The following is a 14,657-nucleotide window of genomic DNA, read 5'->3' as shown; positions in this document are numbered from 1 at the left end:
CTGCTGGAAGGGAAGGACCAGCACTGGATAATTAGAGTGCTTACGTTACGGACAATGAACTGTCCCACTAGCCAGGTCAAGGGTGAGAACAGGTATCCGTGCTGTGGGAACACAGGTCATCAGAGTAGCACGCACCCACCTGACAGTGAAAAGATTTGCATTTGAGACCCTGCGCTGGGGAGGGGGGTCTCTATGTCTCTAATACACTTGGCTGTTTATTCAATGCACAAACCTTTTTAAAGGATGCTAGGTTTCTGTACAATCAATAATTTGATCTCACCTGCTTTCCACTTTAACAACTACTGGGCAGGAACAAAAACCTTGTGTAGTCTAACAAAACAGCTAAAATTCCTGAGGGGTAAACTAGAGGGGGCGGGGCGGGGGCGAAACCAGGGAAAGCAGAATGGAAAGTGAGATAAGAAGTCTTTGGGAGGCCAGAGACGGCAGGTCTCAGTGCATCTGAGATCATCCTGTCTACACAGCAAGTTCCAAGACAGCTAGGGCTACGTAGAGAGGCAGTCTCAGAGGAAACAGAAGTCCAGCACAGGTGCCTATCACTATGCTTGTCCTTGTCTGAAAACGCTTCCTCTTCACAGAAGAATTGGTAGAACCAAAACTCCACAGAGCATCACCTCTTTTCTGCAGCCATTCCCACTGCCCTAGATGCAGGTCACTGCTACAGTCCCGGCACCCACAGTACTTTGCATGAGTTAGTCACAACGCCATTACAACATTAAAATAATGTTTAGACAAATAACTGCAGCCTAAGTAGATGCTGGGTTCATTAACTCGGGACCCATATGGCAGAGGGAGGTAACAAATTAATCCAAAGCACAAATAAAAAATAAAACAAAACCTTGTGAGCAACAGAATTTCAGTGTATCTGGAAATTACCTTTCCATCTGTCTAACTCTAAAACCTAGGTCATGCCATTTCTGTTAGGGCCTAACCATCAAAGAAAAACATTTTTTTTAATCATTTAAAACTACCAATCAAAGACAAAATAAATTACAGTATGATCCTATCCACCTGAAGCCCCAAACTGAAGAAACAAAAATAAAGCTGCAGAAATGGATGCCATAAGGGTGCTTTTTAGCGTGACTAAGTTGAAAGATAACTGGGTCAGTCATGCTGAGCTTGAGACTGGGGCGCTGGGGTCCTCAACCTTCCCAATGCTGCAGCCCTTTAATACAGCTCTTGGGGTTGTGGCGCCCCCACACCATAAAATTATTTTCATTGCTGCTTCATACCTGTAATTTTGCTACTGTTATGAATCATAACGTAAATATCCGTGTTTTCCAATGGTCTTCAGCGACCCCTGTGGAAGGGTTGTTCAACCACAGAAGAGTCAAGACCCAGGCTGAGAGCCACGGCTTTGGACTATCAAGGGGTGAAAAATAAGAACTATATACACATACGATTAAGCTACTGATAATCATTTCATAAAATACATATGAAATCACAATATCAGTAGGATGAATGGTTAATTCTACCATTTATAAGTAGGCAGCTTCTTCCCCCTCACCAGTATGAATGACTATACTGCACTGACGGACTTAAAAGTCATCAAGCAGGAAGGCAGAGCAGAGACAGACTGGAGAGCACGCTGCGCTGCCGCGGATGAGGAGTGATGCAGGCAGACACGCTGCAACGGTGGCTCCCACGGCTGCTGTCATTACATCAGTAGATGCCCCAATTACCCATGGTAGTTGAGCTAACAAAACTATCATGTTTTTAAAACATTAACATGCTTTAAGTTCCTCTAATGCTGCCACGAGAGATAACGTTCCCACCAGGTGTCACGGTGCTCATCTTAAAGCCAGCAGCCAAGAAGCAGAGGCAGGAGGGTCTCTAACGAGTTCCAGGCCAGCCAAGGTGACATGATCAGATCCTGTCTCAAAAGAAAACCAAACAAACAAAACAAAAACAATTCCCTATACTGTATAGTTTTAAACAAAATTGTTTATAGTTTGGTATGGCATCCGTATGCATGTGCCCACGAGAGAAGGCAAACATAAGCATAAATTACATCTACTGTGAGTCACTTACACTTCAGTGCAGTACACAACTAAATGACTGCACAGCCGGTTAATCCTCTGGGATCAAGTACATGCTAAGGCTAGGATTAAAAGCTATTTACAGTGTCAACGCTCATTTATACAGCCGGTTATTTAATAAACATTTAAGGGTTTTCTCTTTTTTGTTGTTGTTTTTATTTTTTTGTTTGCTTGTTTTTCAAAGCAAGGTTTCTCTGGGTGTATCCCTGGCTGTCCTGGACTCACTTTGTAGACCTGGCTGACCTGGAACTCACAGAGATCCATCTGCCTCTGCCTCCTGAGTGCCAGGATTAAGGGCGTGCTCTACCACATCCGGCAAGCGATTCCCTCTTATTAATGTATTTCAGGATTTAGTTACTTATAACTGTGAGGGGTGAAAACTCTAGGGGCTAGAGAGATGGCTCAGAGGTTAAGAGCACCTGATGCTTTTGCAAAGGGCCTAGATTTGGGCCTCAGCACCACATGGCAGCTCACTAACATCTGAAAGCCCAAGTCAAGGGGCTCCTGGCCTCCATGGACACCAGGCATGCACACAATACACTTGGGTACATGCAGGCAAAACACTCCTATAGTAAAGCATACACATCTTTTAAAAAACAAAACTACTGCCAGGTGTGGTAGCACCGCATGCCTTTAATCCCTGTGCTTGCTCAGGAGGCAGAGGCAGGTGGATCTGTGAGTCCAGGACAGCCAGGGCCACACAGAAAAACCAAAAGATAAAAAATAAACCTACTCTGTACACTACTGTGGATGCTACGCCAGCAGATGGTAATCACAGTTACCTCAGCCACAAAAGCACAGCCATCACTGTCAGTAAAGGAAGTAATACTGTTCTGCTCTCATGACTTTGCATTAAACTTCTACCTAAGGCTCCCCTACCTTTTATGTAAAATTAACTTGCTCTCTGCTCTTTTTCATGGGGTAGGGAGAGCATGGTAAACTTGAGCTAAGCAAGACTATACCAAAGACCTATCTCCAGCTATTCTGCCTTTTGACAAAAATCTGTACAGCAAGAAGGTATTCTTAATATACACAAAAATGTAAGCTTACAGGTTTTAGATAGTTTCTCTTTTTTAAAAAAAAAAAGAAAAAGAAAAATCTTTTATTGCAGAGAAAACTGTTTCTGAAAGTGGCACTGTGGGACTGAGAGGAGGGAGTTAGGGTCACCAAGGGGTTGAGGAGACCAAACCTCCCTGTTCTTTCTCCTGTGTAGACACTGAGCAACAATGTCTTTTCATTTCAGCCGCTTACATCTTACCTAATCTGCCCACACCAAAGAAACACTTGCATGTAGCTTAGCGCACGGAGTTAAGTCAGCTTCTGACTAAGCAGTCACATGACCACAGATAACAGCATGGCTTCGGTTAAGGAGAGCAGTTCTCACTTATTAAGTTATAGGCAGCTCCAGCACAATAGATTCTTGCCCTAAAACTAGCGGATCTGATAAGTTCATTTGTATGTTTGCATCTTTCTTTTTCTCTTCATCTACTATACTTTCTTTTTTCTTTCCTTCATTCCCCCATTCCTACTAAATAATCATCACAAGGACTCAGTCTCAAGGTAAAGACTGCAGAGCTACAATGTCCAATATACTTTGTTAGGAAACAGCTGTGCTTCACCCAGGGACATGCCTTCATTTCTTCAGTGACAGCATCACTCCTTCGTTCTTTGAAAACTACACCAATTATTACCAAGGTAATAAAAGTTCAGTGGAAATCTTCCACATAGCTCATTGCATCACTCTACAGTTTACCAGACTGTCTTCTGTCCTTCATAGGCATGAATACATGGCCCATGCGCACCTGCTTAATTACATGCACAAACAAGCATTACCTCTAAATTAAATCTAAAATTAATTTATTATCTTAAAATATGCTGCAATTCCATGTGAACAGCTTTATATATGTATGAATTTCGATACGAATACAACTATGCTGAAACCCCATTAAAATGAAAATTATGGTGCAGGAAATCTAACATACATAAGAAAACTTTCAAGTTAAGCCCTGTGTTCTGTACAGCACTGGGCTACAGAAAATGGTTTTTGGCATTTGCCAAAACGCAGAACTTAATACAGTTTGTTTTAATTAACAAGTATAATGGATTACAAATGTAATGAGAATCACAAATGAATCTAACTTTATTATAAATTTGAAAACACTGAAGAGGAAAATAAGCTAGTAAGTAGCTTTGGAAAGCACGGGGTTGAGTGGAGACTGCAAGACTAAACAGAAACATGCACTGTGCGACTAAATTCTAAAATTCTGAACCTGCTTTGCATATACTCAAGGTTTAATATATATGAACACATGAGTATCCTAAGCCAGGTTTCTCTGTTGGATGTTGAGAGCAAGAGTGAAGGTAGGATGAGCCTTGTGGAGCCTGCCAGGTGGTGATGCCCAAGCCTTTGAGGCAGAGGCAGGGGGACCTCTGTGAGTCACTTACGGATTTGAGTTCAAGGCCAGACCGGTCTACAGAGGGACTTTATGCACGCAGACTACCTCGCTCCATCTGCTGAGAGGGCCTCAATCTAAACCAGAGTTTGCTGCTCAGGCCCATCCCCCGAGCTGCTCTGCCATCTTCCCAGCACCTCACCTTTTTGTTTTGAGTCAGGGCCTCTCACTGAGCCTGGAACTCACCCACCAGGCAGCTGGTCCTCTGTCTCCAGGTCCCAGTGCTGGGATTGGGATTGCAGCTGAGTAGCTCCAGCCTGGCTCTTTATGTGGAGTCTGGGATCCAAACTCACAGCGCATGCTGTGTAGCAAGCTAGCATTTACGCACTGAGTCAGCTCCTAGGCCACTGGTGGCTTTAAAACAGTTACAGGAGATGGTTGCTGCTCTTGTTGAGGACCCAAGTTCAGTACCTAGTACCCATGTGGTATAGCTCACAACTGTCTGTATACAAACGTGGTCTACAAACACACACAAATAAAATTTTAAAATATTTCAAAACTGTTTATAAACCTTATTTTCCTACACAGAAAGCAGAATTCTAACACAGTAGATAACAAAGTTTTACGGGAATGTTTTGAAATTTCCTGTGACACACAACACCCTACATGCACCTTGCTTGGTTCAGTCAGAAAATCAACAATTATACTATTTGCCGCTATCACTGTTTCGAACAGAATAAAATTTACCTAGCCTCTTTCTGTCATTGTTCATGGCTTCTCCTCAGGAATTCACAGAAAATAGAACCTTCTGTAGTAAAACACCAATAACAAAAACTTCACGAGTAAGTGGCTAAATCACTCTAGGCAGACAGGCTCATTTTATTTACACATTATATGCATGCGCATGTATGTACCTATGAGATTAATTTTGAAACCTAACTCTACATTGCCAGCAGGCTCCAGGAGAATGAGTTACAACTGAGTTCTAACATTTATCCTTCTGAACTTTTTAAAACTTTCCCACTTAAAAGAAGAAAAAAAAAAAACGGTGTGGTGGCGCACACCTTTAATCCCAACACTTGGGAGGCAGAGGCAGGTGGATCGCTGTGACTTCGAAGCCAGCCTGGTCTACAAAGTGAGTCCAGGACAGCCAAGGCTACACAGAGAGACCCTGTCTCAAAAACAAAACAAAAAACAAAAAACAAAAAACAAAAAAAGAAAGTCACTTCCAGGCACAGTGAGAAACCTTCAATCCCAGAACTCCCCTCAAATCTCACCACTTGGGGGTAGAGCTCCCAATAGCTCCAGGACAGCTTCATTATACAGCAAGTGCAAAGCCAGCCTGGGCTAGAATGGGATTTTGTCACATACACCAAATAAAAAAATTTTAATAGAAAAGTTTAAAAAAAAAACTAATCTTTCCAAAAGAAACACTTATTTTTCAATATAGAGCTACAGCAGTATGGCGCAGCTAAGCACAGAAGCAGGCCACTTCGGTTTATCGCTGCCTGCACATTCCTTCCTTTACATACAGAAAAGTGCTGCACTACAAAAATCACACACATTCTCTTAAACTCACCAGCTAAAAGGAACACTAATTATAGTAACCTAGATTTACCACAATCCCAGGAAACTCTGAAATGTAACCTGGTTAGTTCTGCTCAGAAAATGACCTATTGCTAAAGCTGCAGCATGCCGCATACTGTGATTTCCAACAGCGACGTTGACTTCAGAAGTGTGTGCCAGATAGGAGGACAAGTGAAGACAAAGACAGTAGGGCTGGGCAGAGATGTGGGTTAAGAGAAGTGAAAGGTAGGAGTTCCCCTTTCCTGCAACTAATGACATCACTGAAAATGTCACAGCCAGATTTTTTGTTTGTTGTTGTTTTTTGTTTTTTTGAGACAAGGTTTCTGTGTGTATCCTAGACTCACTTTGTAGACCAGGCTGGCCTCGAACTCACAGAGATCCGCCTGCCTCTGCCTCCCAGAGATCTGGGCTTACAGGCCTGCGCCACCGCGCCCGGCTGTCATAGCAGATTGAACTGGCTGAGGCACATCTATACTATTCCTGAGGCTTCTGCTGTCCTGAACATGTTTCTTAGCATTACTTCACAAACTTCCTGAATTGAGTCTTTAAAAAGTGATTGTAAAACAAAGATCAAGCCACACCATTTTTTTACAATGCTCTTTTTTAAAGCATTCAAATTTAATGTAATTTTTCCAGATAGTGTTTCTCTGTGTTACTCTGTCTGTCCTGAATTTGTAGGCCAGGCTGGCCTTGAACTCACAGAGATCCACCTGACTCTGCCTCCCAAGTACTGGGATCAAAGGCATGCGCCACCACTGCCTGGCTAAAACCACTGATTTTTATGTGTGTAAGGTATGTGCATACTTATATAATCCTCGACTTGAGGTGGCTGAGGCAGAAACCCAGCCCAGCCTTCACAGGAGCCACAAGCGAGGCTTCTGATCCCAACACAGAGGAGGCTGCGCCTGAAAAGTCTCAATTCTAGGCAAGCCTGGGCTATATGGTAATCTAAGATAGAGTAGGCTACAAAACAAATCCTATTTCAAAAACAGACAACAAAAGACAAACTTTCACAAATGGTGTACCAAGCACCATTCCTCTGGTCACCACAGGAAAAGGGGACTTGTACCAGACAGACACTGCGGGCGTACACCTATAACCCCGGCTCTTGAGAAGCAAAGGCAGAAGCTGCAAGCGGAAGCCAAGCTGGGTGACACAGCAGGAGACCTGGAGTCAGGGACGGAGCTTGGTGCTGGAGCGCTCACCTAACTAGCATGAAGCCCTAGGTTAGGTCCCAGCACTAGGAAAAGGGAGCAGAGACCTGCAACCCGGGCTTGGTGTATATCTCCTCAATGCCCTGCCTGTCTCTGTAATGCTAGGAACCAAATCCAGACTACACTCTGTATAAGTTATCTACCACTGAGATACATTCTCTGACAAAACTTTCATCATTTTCTAGAAGAAATTTTATTTTGGTAAATCCAACTTATAAACTGAAGAAGAGACAGGCGTGGTAATGCACGCCTTTAATCCCAGCACTTGGAAGGCAGAGGCTGGCAGATCTCTGTGAGTTCGAGGCCAGCTTGGACTACAAATCTGTCTAGGACAGCCAAGGCTACACAGAGAAACCCTGTCTCGAAAAACCAGAATCAAAAAACAAAACAACAAATAAACTAAAGAAGATTTTAATTGGTATAATTATATATATATAATACCAATTAGATATAATATTATATATAATGCAACAATTAAAAAGAAAGTATAGCTCACACTGACCAGGTCCTCACTCAGCAGCCTTCTCCCCTAACCTATTTCCTCTTTCTCTATTCAACACGACTAAATATTGAGATCCTAAAAGCTTCTTCAAGCACAAACAAATTCAAGTCTTTTCTATGAAACATGGGAGTTTTATTAGTACAGCACACGAGGCCCCTCCATATATGTGTGTATGCATATAGAGTTCACACACACAGTTAAAGTATGTGCATTAGGGAAGAGAGACGGCTCAGCAGTGAGGAGTACTGGCTGCTCTTCGAGAAGCCAGCTGGGGCTCTGACAGCCCTTTTACAGGGTCGCATATCAGAGATCCTGATACTTACGTTACAATCCATAACAGTAACAACATTACAGTTATGAAGTAGAAACAAAATAATTTCATAGTTGGGAGTTTGCATGTCATGAAGAACTGTATTAAATGGTTGTCTTCAGCACCAGAAAGGTTGAGAATCAGTGATTTAAAGACTAAAATATCAAATTAGTAAGCCACATGACCAACTTACTGAAAGTTGAACCTAAAAAGCATCTATTAGCTGTCCAAAAAATAAGCAAAATATGATCACGTATTTTAAACATTTGGCTTAAACCGTGACTAGACAAAGCTGAGCAGAGGCTGAGTCTAACTTGTGAGGCCTTGGTCTTCATGTCCCAGATGCAAAGTAACAAGTGAATGTAATCTTTTAAAATGCTCAAGGGGGGGTTGAAGAACCTGAGACCACAACCCAACTCCCTACAGGTGGGATTGGTGCTTGAAACCTTCCAGGATTATGTTAGAGAGCATAGCTTCAGTAACATAAGACTTTGTGTTGGGCTGAAACCTACACAGGTCCATCTTGGCCTGCACTTAAAAAAAAAAAAAAAAAGAACTTGGGCTGGTGAGATGGCTCAGTGGTTAAGAGCACTGCCTGCTCTTCCAGAGGTCCTGAGTTCAATTCTCAGCAACCACACGGTGGCTCACAACCACCTATGATGTGATCTGATGCCCTCTTCTGCAGATAAAGCACTCATATACACTAAATAAATCTTTTTCTAAAAAAAAAAAAACAAAAAAACAAAAAAAACAAAAAAAAAAACCTTACTCTAGAAATACAAATACATGAGGATTTTACTTTTTTTTTAAATGTATTTAATTTACTTTTTATCAACCCAGGCTGGCCTAAAAATCACTATATAGAGCAGGGAGGCCTTGAGTACAGAGATCTGACTCTGCCTCCTGAGTGCTAGGATCATAAGGATATGCCATGAAAAATATTATCTTCATACAATTTACTCTGATGCAGCTTTTCCCTCTACTAACTCCTCCCAGATCTTCCCCAGAGAAGGAAGGAAAAGCCCCCCAAAAACAAAAATCAAAAACTACAATATACAAGACAAAGACAAATAAAATGCACAAACAAAGCAAAACACACACACACACACACACACACCAAAAAACAAAAACAAAAACGAAGACAAAAAAACCTACCAGAGATAGTTTTGTGTTGGCCAACCACTCCTGAGCTTGAGGCCTACCCGGAAATACAGTTAATATAGCACGTGAGACTCCATTGAAGAACACTAGCTTTTCCTTTGACAACATGTATCAATTGCAGACAGCTTCTAGGTTAGGGAAGGAGCCCGTGTCCACTTCCCTCTCAGCCATAACCCCACATTTCTAAACTAGAAAGTTTCAAAACTACCAAATATAGCACAGCCAAAGAGTCTATTTCTCAAGAATTCTTTATCAATACTTAGAGGCTGCTCTGTAAAGAAGAAATCAGCCCCTTCGCCTCCACATTTCTTTTTCTGTAAAAAGCCAAATCCAACCCAAAAATACCAAATGGCAACCTGGTTTCAGAAGCTTCCACAAAATAAAAGGGAAACTCTGTAGCAAACATACTTTACATTTCTTGGTCAACACAATCAAATTTGCTTAACTTTTACAATATATACTAACTTCAAAGGTGGATGGTTTTTCTCATTTTTCTAATATTAACATTTTCAGTTGTGACAGCTTCTGGGTTTTTGGTAAGAAACCCTATCTGAGTCTCCACCTCAGCTAAGGAGGCACAATTCCTCCTTTCTGTACAGCCTTACAATGAAAGCGCTGGGGCAAAGGGCAGGAAGGATCAATGACAAAGGGTAAGAGAAAATAGACAACAAAACAGGAAGGGCAAAGAAAAGAGAAAACAACCCCTCCTGGTCATGACAAATTTCTAAGTAAAGTCAGACCCCTCAGCAGTGATGCTCCTCAGAAGCACCAGAGTCCCATGGGAGAATTGCTGCCTCTAAAAATTACTCAGAACTATGCTTTACACTCACTTAAAATAAGTATGAATTGTGAAAGAATATAGCTTTCTAACCCTGGTCCTCCGCCTCCCTTCCTGGGAATACAGGTGCGTACCCAATGCCCAGTTCGTAAAGAAATCTTAGTAATTTCAAAGGCTTCCCCCCCCCCCATGTATACTATCAAACTGACTTAATTACTCCTCCTAGCTTTAGTTACCGCAGCAAACACTGGAGCAGGTTAACAGGTGATGTCCTAACCAGGGCCAAGCGTCCCACTTCCTATTCTCTGGGCAGCCTGGTCCCTCTGATTGCTGGCATCTGTCTGCTCACTAACCATTGCTTTGGTCCTGGTCCCTCTGATTGCTGCTATCTGTCTACTCACTAACCATTTTTTTGGTCCTGGTCCCCATGTCTGTGTACTTACTAACCATTGCTTTGGTCCTAATGAATGAAAACTTAAACAATGTAACTCTTTTATTCACTTACTACAATGTATCTACAAAGATGTGAATAAAAACTGAGGTGTTAAGGCCAGCAGTGGTGGTGGGCAGTCTTTAATCCCAGCAGGCGAATGAACCTCTGTGAGTTCGAAGCCAGCCTGGTCTACAAAGAGAGTCCAGGACAGCCAATGATACACAGAAAAACCCTGTCTCAAAGGGAAAAACAAAAACTAAGGTGGAAATACCATATATCCTGGCACTAGGGAGGCCAAAACCAGGTAGATCTGAGCTAATCCACAGCTAACCTGGTCTACATAGTGAGAATCAGGCTAGCTCGGGTGACATCGTGAGGCTGTCTCAAAACAGAGTAAAATAAAAACCCCCACACAAATCGTCTGACTTCAAGTCCCCTGATTCTATAAACCCTACTATATGTATCTTTACACCTCCGCTGCCACCCCCCCCCCCCCCCCCACCCCCCGCCGCCCCAGTGTTTTTGAGGCAGACACTCCTAATACATTTATTTGGACAGTTCATTAATGGTCAAGTCAATTGTAACACCTCTTTACAGTTTTAGCTTCAAGTAACTCAAAACAATATAAACCTCCAATAGATTATTTAAATCAGAGTCTTCTATAGTTGCTCCCTATCTTACACACTCTCTCTCTCTCTCTCTCTCTCTCTCTCTCTCTCTCTCTCTCTCTCTCTCTCTCGCACACACTTTCAGCTCTCGGGCAGCTATTTAAAGTGCTTGCTTACCTTGAGTCTCCGCTGCCATTCCTAACACTTTCTTCATCACTGTGTCCATTCATTGTAAATATCAAGAAGTTTTAAATATAACACAAGTCTCGGGTTAATAAAAGATGAATATAAATGCTGACTTCCTCAGATATCAAAATTTCAAAGATGAATTTTCTTCAACATACACGGATTTCCTGGGGCCCTCTTTGAGTCACCTGGGGAGAATATATTAGCAGTTAAGAATATTTGCTATAGGGAAAAGATGTAGCTAGGCCATTAATTAGAGGTGGCAAGGAAGACGTAGGAGTCTTTTATTTACAAGAATGTACATTCTTACTTACTAAAATTTAGCTAATGCTATTTTGGCAGAAAGAATCTAAAGATATGCAGGGCAAACAAACTTTTCCAGACTAATTGCTACTGTGTAGCATTATTTATGTAGATTACTAAAACCAAGTGGTACCATATAGCATACATACACGTAGAGAGTGGAAAACGCTACTTGGTAAATTCAACAAATAAAGTGAATTTAATGAAGCTCTAATTCCTCTGGACCAAGAACTTCATGTTCCAGTAAGGAAAGTTTTTAATTTAAATGTTCATATTGAGAAGACTGTAGTAAAAAGTATCATGATCTTAGCAAAAATGCGAACGTCAGAATAGGTGGTTTTTATAAGGTAAATCGATGATAGAGTGAAAGAAAAAATCATTTTATCCAGTGTGATAGTTAGAGATGCCTCAAAAAACAATACAAAGAATATACATTGTATCTTATTTCCAAGGCAAGCGATGGAGGGCAGGGGGGAGGGGATGCCAACACATTGTATATCCATCCACCTCTCAAGATTTTCACCAGAGCACTAGAGTCACCTACAAGCCAACCACGAATAAACAAAGGAGATCTCTGGTAGGGGAGGGAGAGGAAGAAGCGGGGGAAGAAGACGTCAGATCCTTCCCCAGCCAGAAAGTACCAAGACACACACACACACACACACACACACACACACACACACACACACACACACACACACGGAGCAAGCAGAGTTGTCTTCCGACTCCGGCAGAGACCTAACTCTCTGGACATATCCCCACTCTACAGAACAGAGGGGACAAGCAGGCTGCTGCCACCTCCGCGGGGGCCCCGACTCTCCAGCACCTGGCGCAGGATCTCGAACCTGCAGAGCTCAAGCTCCATACCTCTGAGAGGACAAGGTGATCTAGAAGCCAGGAGCACCCAACAGTAATCCCTGACGTTAACTATTAATTCCAGCCTCCGGGGAAACCGTGCCCCAAGACCTCCAAGCCTCCTTCTCTCCGGAAAAGTCTGCGCGCTAAGAAAAGTTCACTTCGCCTGGGCGCTCTTTCCCTTTCACCTTCCTCTCGCCCCTCAAGATGGCTTTCCCTGTCCGCTGGACTTCCTTTCCAGCCTCGCCTCCTTTTCTCCGCCTCACCGTCCTGCCCTAAGTTCTGCTCCGAGGGGCCCCCCGCCCCGGGGGACTCAGGGCGCTCCCGCGCCTCAACAATGAGAAGCCCCCCGAAGTCGCCCGGAATGTGCAGCAGCCTCCCTCCCGGCCGGCCGGGCGGTTGCCCGGGCTCCGGCTAAGTTTGCCGGGCGAGCGGACGGGCAAGCGGCGCTGCGCGGGGGCCACCGCGCCTCCTTTTCCCCGCAGCCCGGCGCCGCGGCCTCCTTCCCGCCTCCCCGATCCCGCAGCCCGCCGCGCGCCCTCCCGGGCTCGCCCGGTGGCGGTGGGCGCCGCCGGCCCCCTCCCCCTCGCGCTCCCACGTGCTGGTCCCCGCCGCGCGCCGGGCAGCGCCGCCAGGCCGCCGAGGATGCGCCGGGCCGCTCTCCCACGCCCCCGGCGCCGCGCCGGGCCGGGCCTCGCGGGCCTCCCCGGGCCTCCCCCGGGCCTCCCCGTCCCTTACCGGCGGGCGCGGGGCGGAGGGGTGGCGCGGGCAGGCGCCTCGGGCGGAGGATGCCCCCACGCGGGGGGAACCCGCGATCCTGGACTCCCGGGCCGCGGGACCCGCGCCGCGGACGGCAGAGGGGGAGGGGAGGCCGCGGGCGGAGACGCGCGGGGGGCTGCGAGCCGGTGTCCCGCCCCGCCGATCAGTTCATCTCCGGGCGCCGAGGCCGGAGCGGGAAGTACCGAGGGCGCCTCCTCCGTCCGCGCTCCCGCCCCGCCGCTTATCGGCCGCCGGCCGCCGCCATGACGCCGAGACCGCGAGCGAGCGAACGAGCGCAACCGTCTCCGCCGCGCGGCGCCGCCGAGGTCGCCGTCGCCTCCGCCTCCCGAGCGACGTCACCGCCTCGGCTCACTCCCCTTCCCGGCGCGCGGTAGCGGTGGCGGCGGCGCGCACGCCCGGCCTTTCCGCGAATGCGCGAGCGCGGGGCGGGGCTGCGGGGCGCGCCGGGGAGGTGGAGGGGGTGGAGTGGTGATGGTGAAGCTGCTCGGTGCTGGCGAGGGTCGGTCAGGGCACGGGGTGTGGCAGGGGCTCCCAATCCACGCTACCCGTGGCGATCGAGGGGGGAGGGGGTGCTCCCGGAGATGGGCGCTCCTGTCACTGCGCCACCGGTGCGCAGGGATCCGGAGCAGAGGCCGGGGACTGTCTGCGGTGGGTGTCGGCAGCGCGCACCGAGTGTCCCGGAGTCGGGCAGGAGCTGCTGCGTCACCCGGGCGGCTTGGGAACCCAGCTATTGGGCAACCGTGTCGCCTCCCGTTGCGTTCCTCGCCCCGGCGACCCGCGGCTAAGTCTCCTCCCGGGCGGGGCACTTGTGAGCCAGCGAAAATAAGAGTTCTGGCTGTTGACGTCCCGTGACGCTACTTGATTCGTGTGTGGGTAGCCCATGCCTAGTTCATAAAAGAACTTTTACAACACTGCCTGGCTAGGGCCCTCCCTGGAGAGCGGGTGGAAGGGTGCCGTGCGGAACTGGGCACAAGAAAGGCCACTGGCGGGGCTTGGTAACTGTCTGGATCCAGGGTGCTGCAACTGAGTTGACAATTTCTGTCATTACTGTATCCGCGGGCCTCAGCATGTCGGAAGCAGGATCTCTTCAAGCATGGTGATGTAGCAATCTATGTACGGTTTTTTTTTTTTTTTAATTTTGTTTTTATTATGCTTTTTTGGTTTTGAAAGAGCGTTTTATTATGTAGCCCAGGGTGGCCTCAGGGTGATCTTTCCAAGTGTTGGGGTTACAGGCATGCGCCACCACACCAAAGTTGACTGTTTTTCTAAGTGTTTGGAACTTTTGTTGTTGTTGTCGTTTTCTGTTTTTAAATAAAAATTCTGATTTCGTTTTTCCGGTCTGAAATTTTTATAGAGGTTTTTTGTTTTGTTTTGTTTTGTTGTTTTTTTAAGACAGTATACAACCCAGGCTGGTTTTCCACTTCTCCATCTACCTGCCTCAGCCATTAGAGTGGTGTTTGTGGGATTACCGGTGTCCCCACCATGTGGAA

The 14,657-nt window shown here is 45.9% G+C and overlaps 1 protein-coding gene across 1 annotated transcript in view; it reads right to left on the bottom strand.

Moving 5' to 3' along the window:
• Positions 1-13,459, bottom strand: part of Chd1 (chromodomain helicase DNA binding protein 1) — a 75,182-nt gene extending 61,723 nt beyond the window's left edge. Inside the window, exons 1-2 of the mRNA XM_051164394.1 lie at positions 13,350-13,459; positions 11,221-11,417 (exon numbers count right to left, since the gene is read on the bottom strand). Coding sequence (XP_051020351.1) covers positions 11,221-11,273 — 53 coding nt within the window. The 5' untranslated portion in view covers positions 11,274-11,417; positions 13,350-13,459. The remainder of the gene's footprint in view (positions 1-11,220; positions 11,418-13,349) is intronic.
• Between the last annotated feature and the right edge of the window lie 1,198 nt (positions 13,460-14,657).

The sequence above is a fragment of the Acomys russatus genome, chromosome 21, assembly GCF_903995435.1.
Source record: "Acomys russatus chromosome 21, mAcoRus1.1, whole genome shotgun sequence".
In the NCBI taxonomy this organism is placed as follows: Eukaryota; Metazoa; Chordata; class Mammalia; order Rodentia; family Muridae; genus Acomys; species Acomys russatus.
The sequence above is the reverse complement of the archived record's forward strand: the minus strand, read 5'-3'. Positions and strand labels throughout refer to the sequence as shown.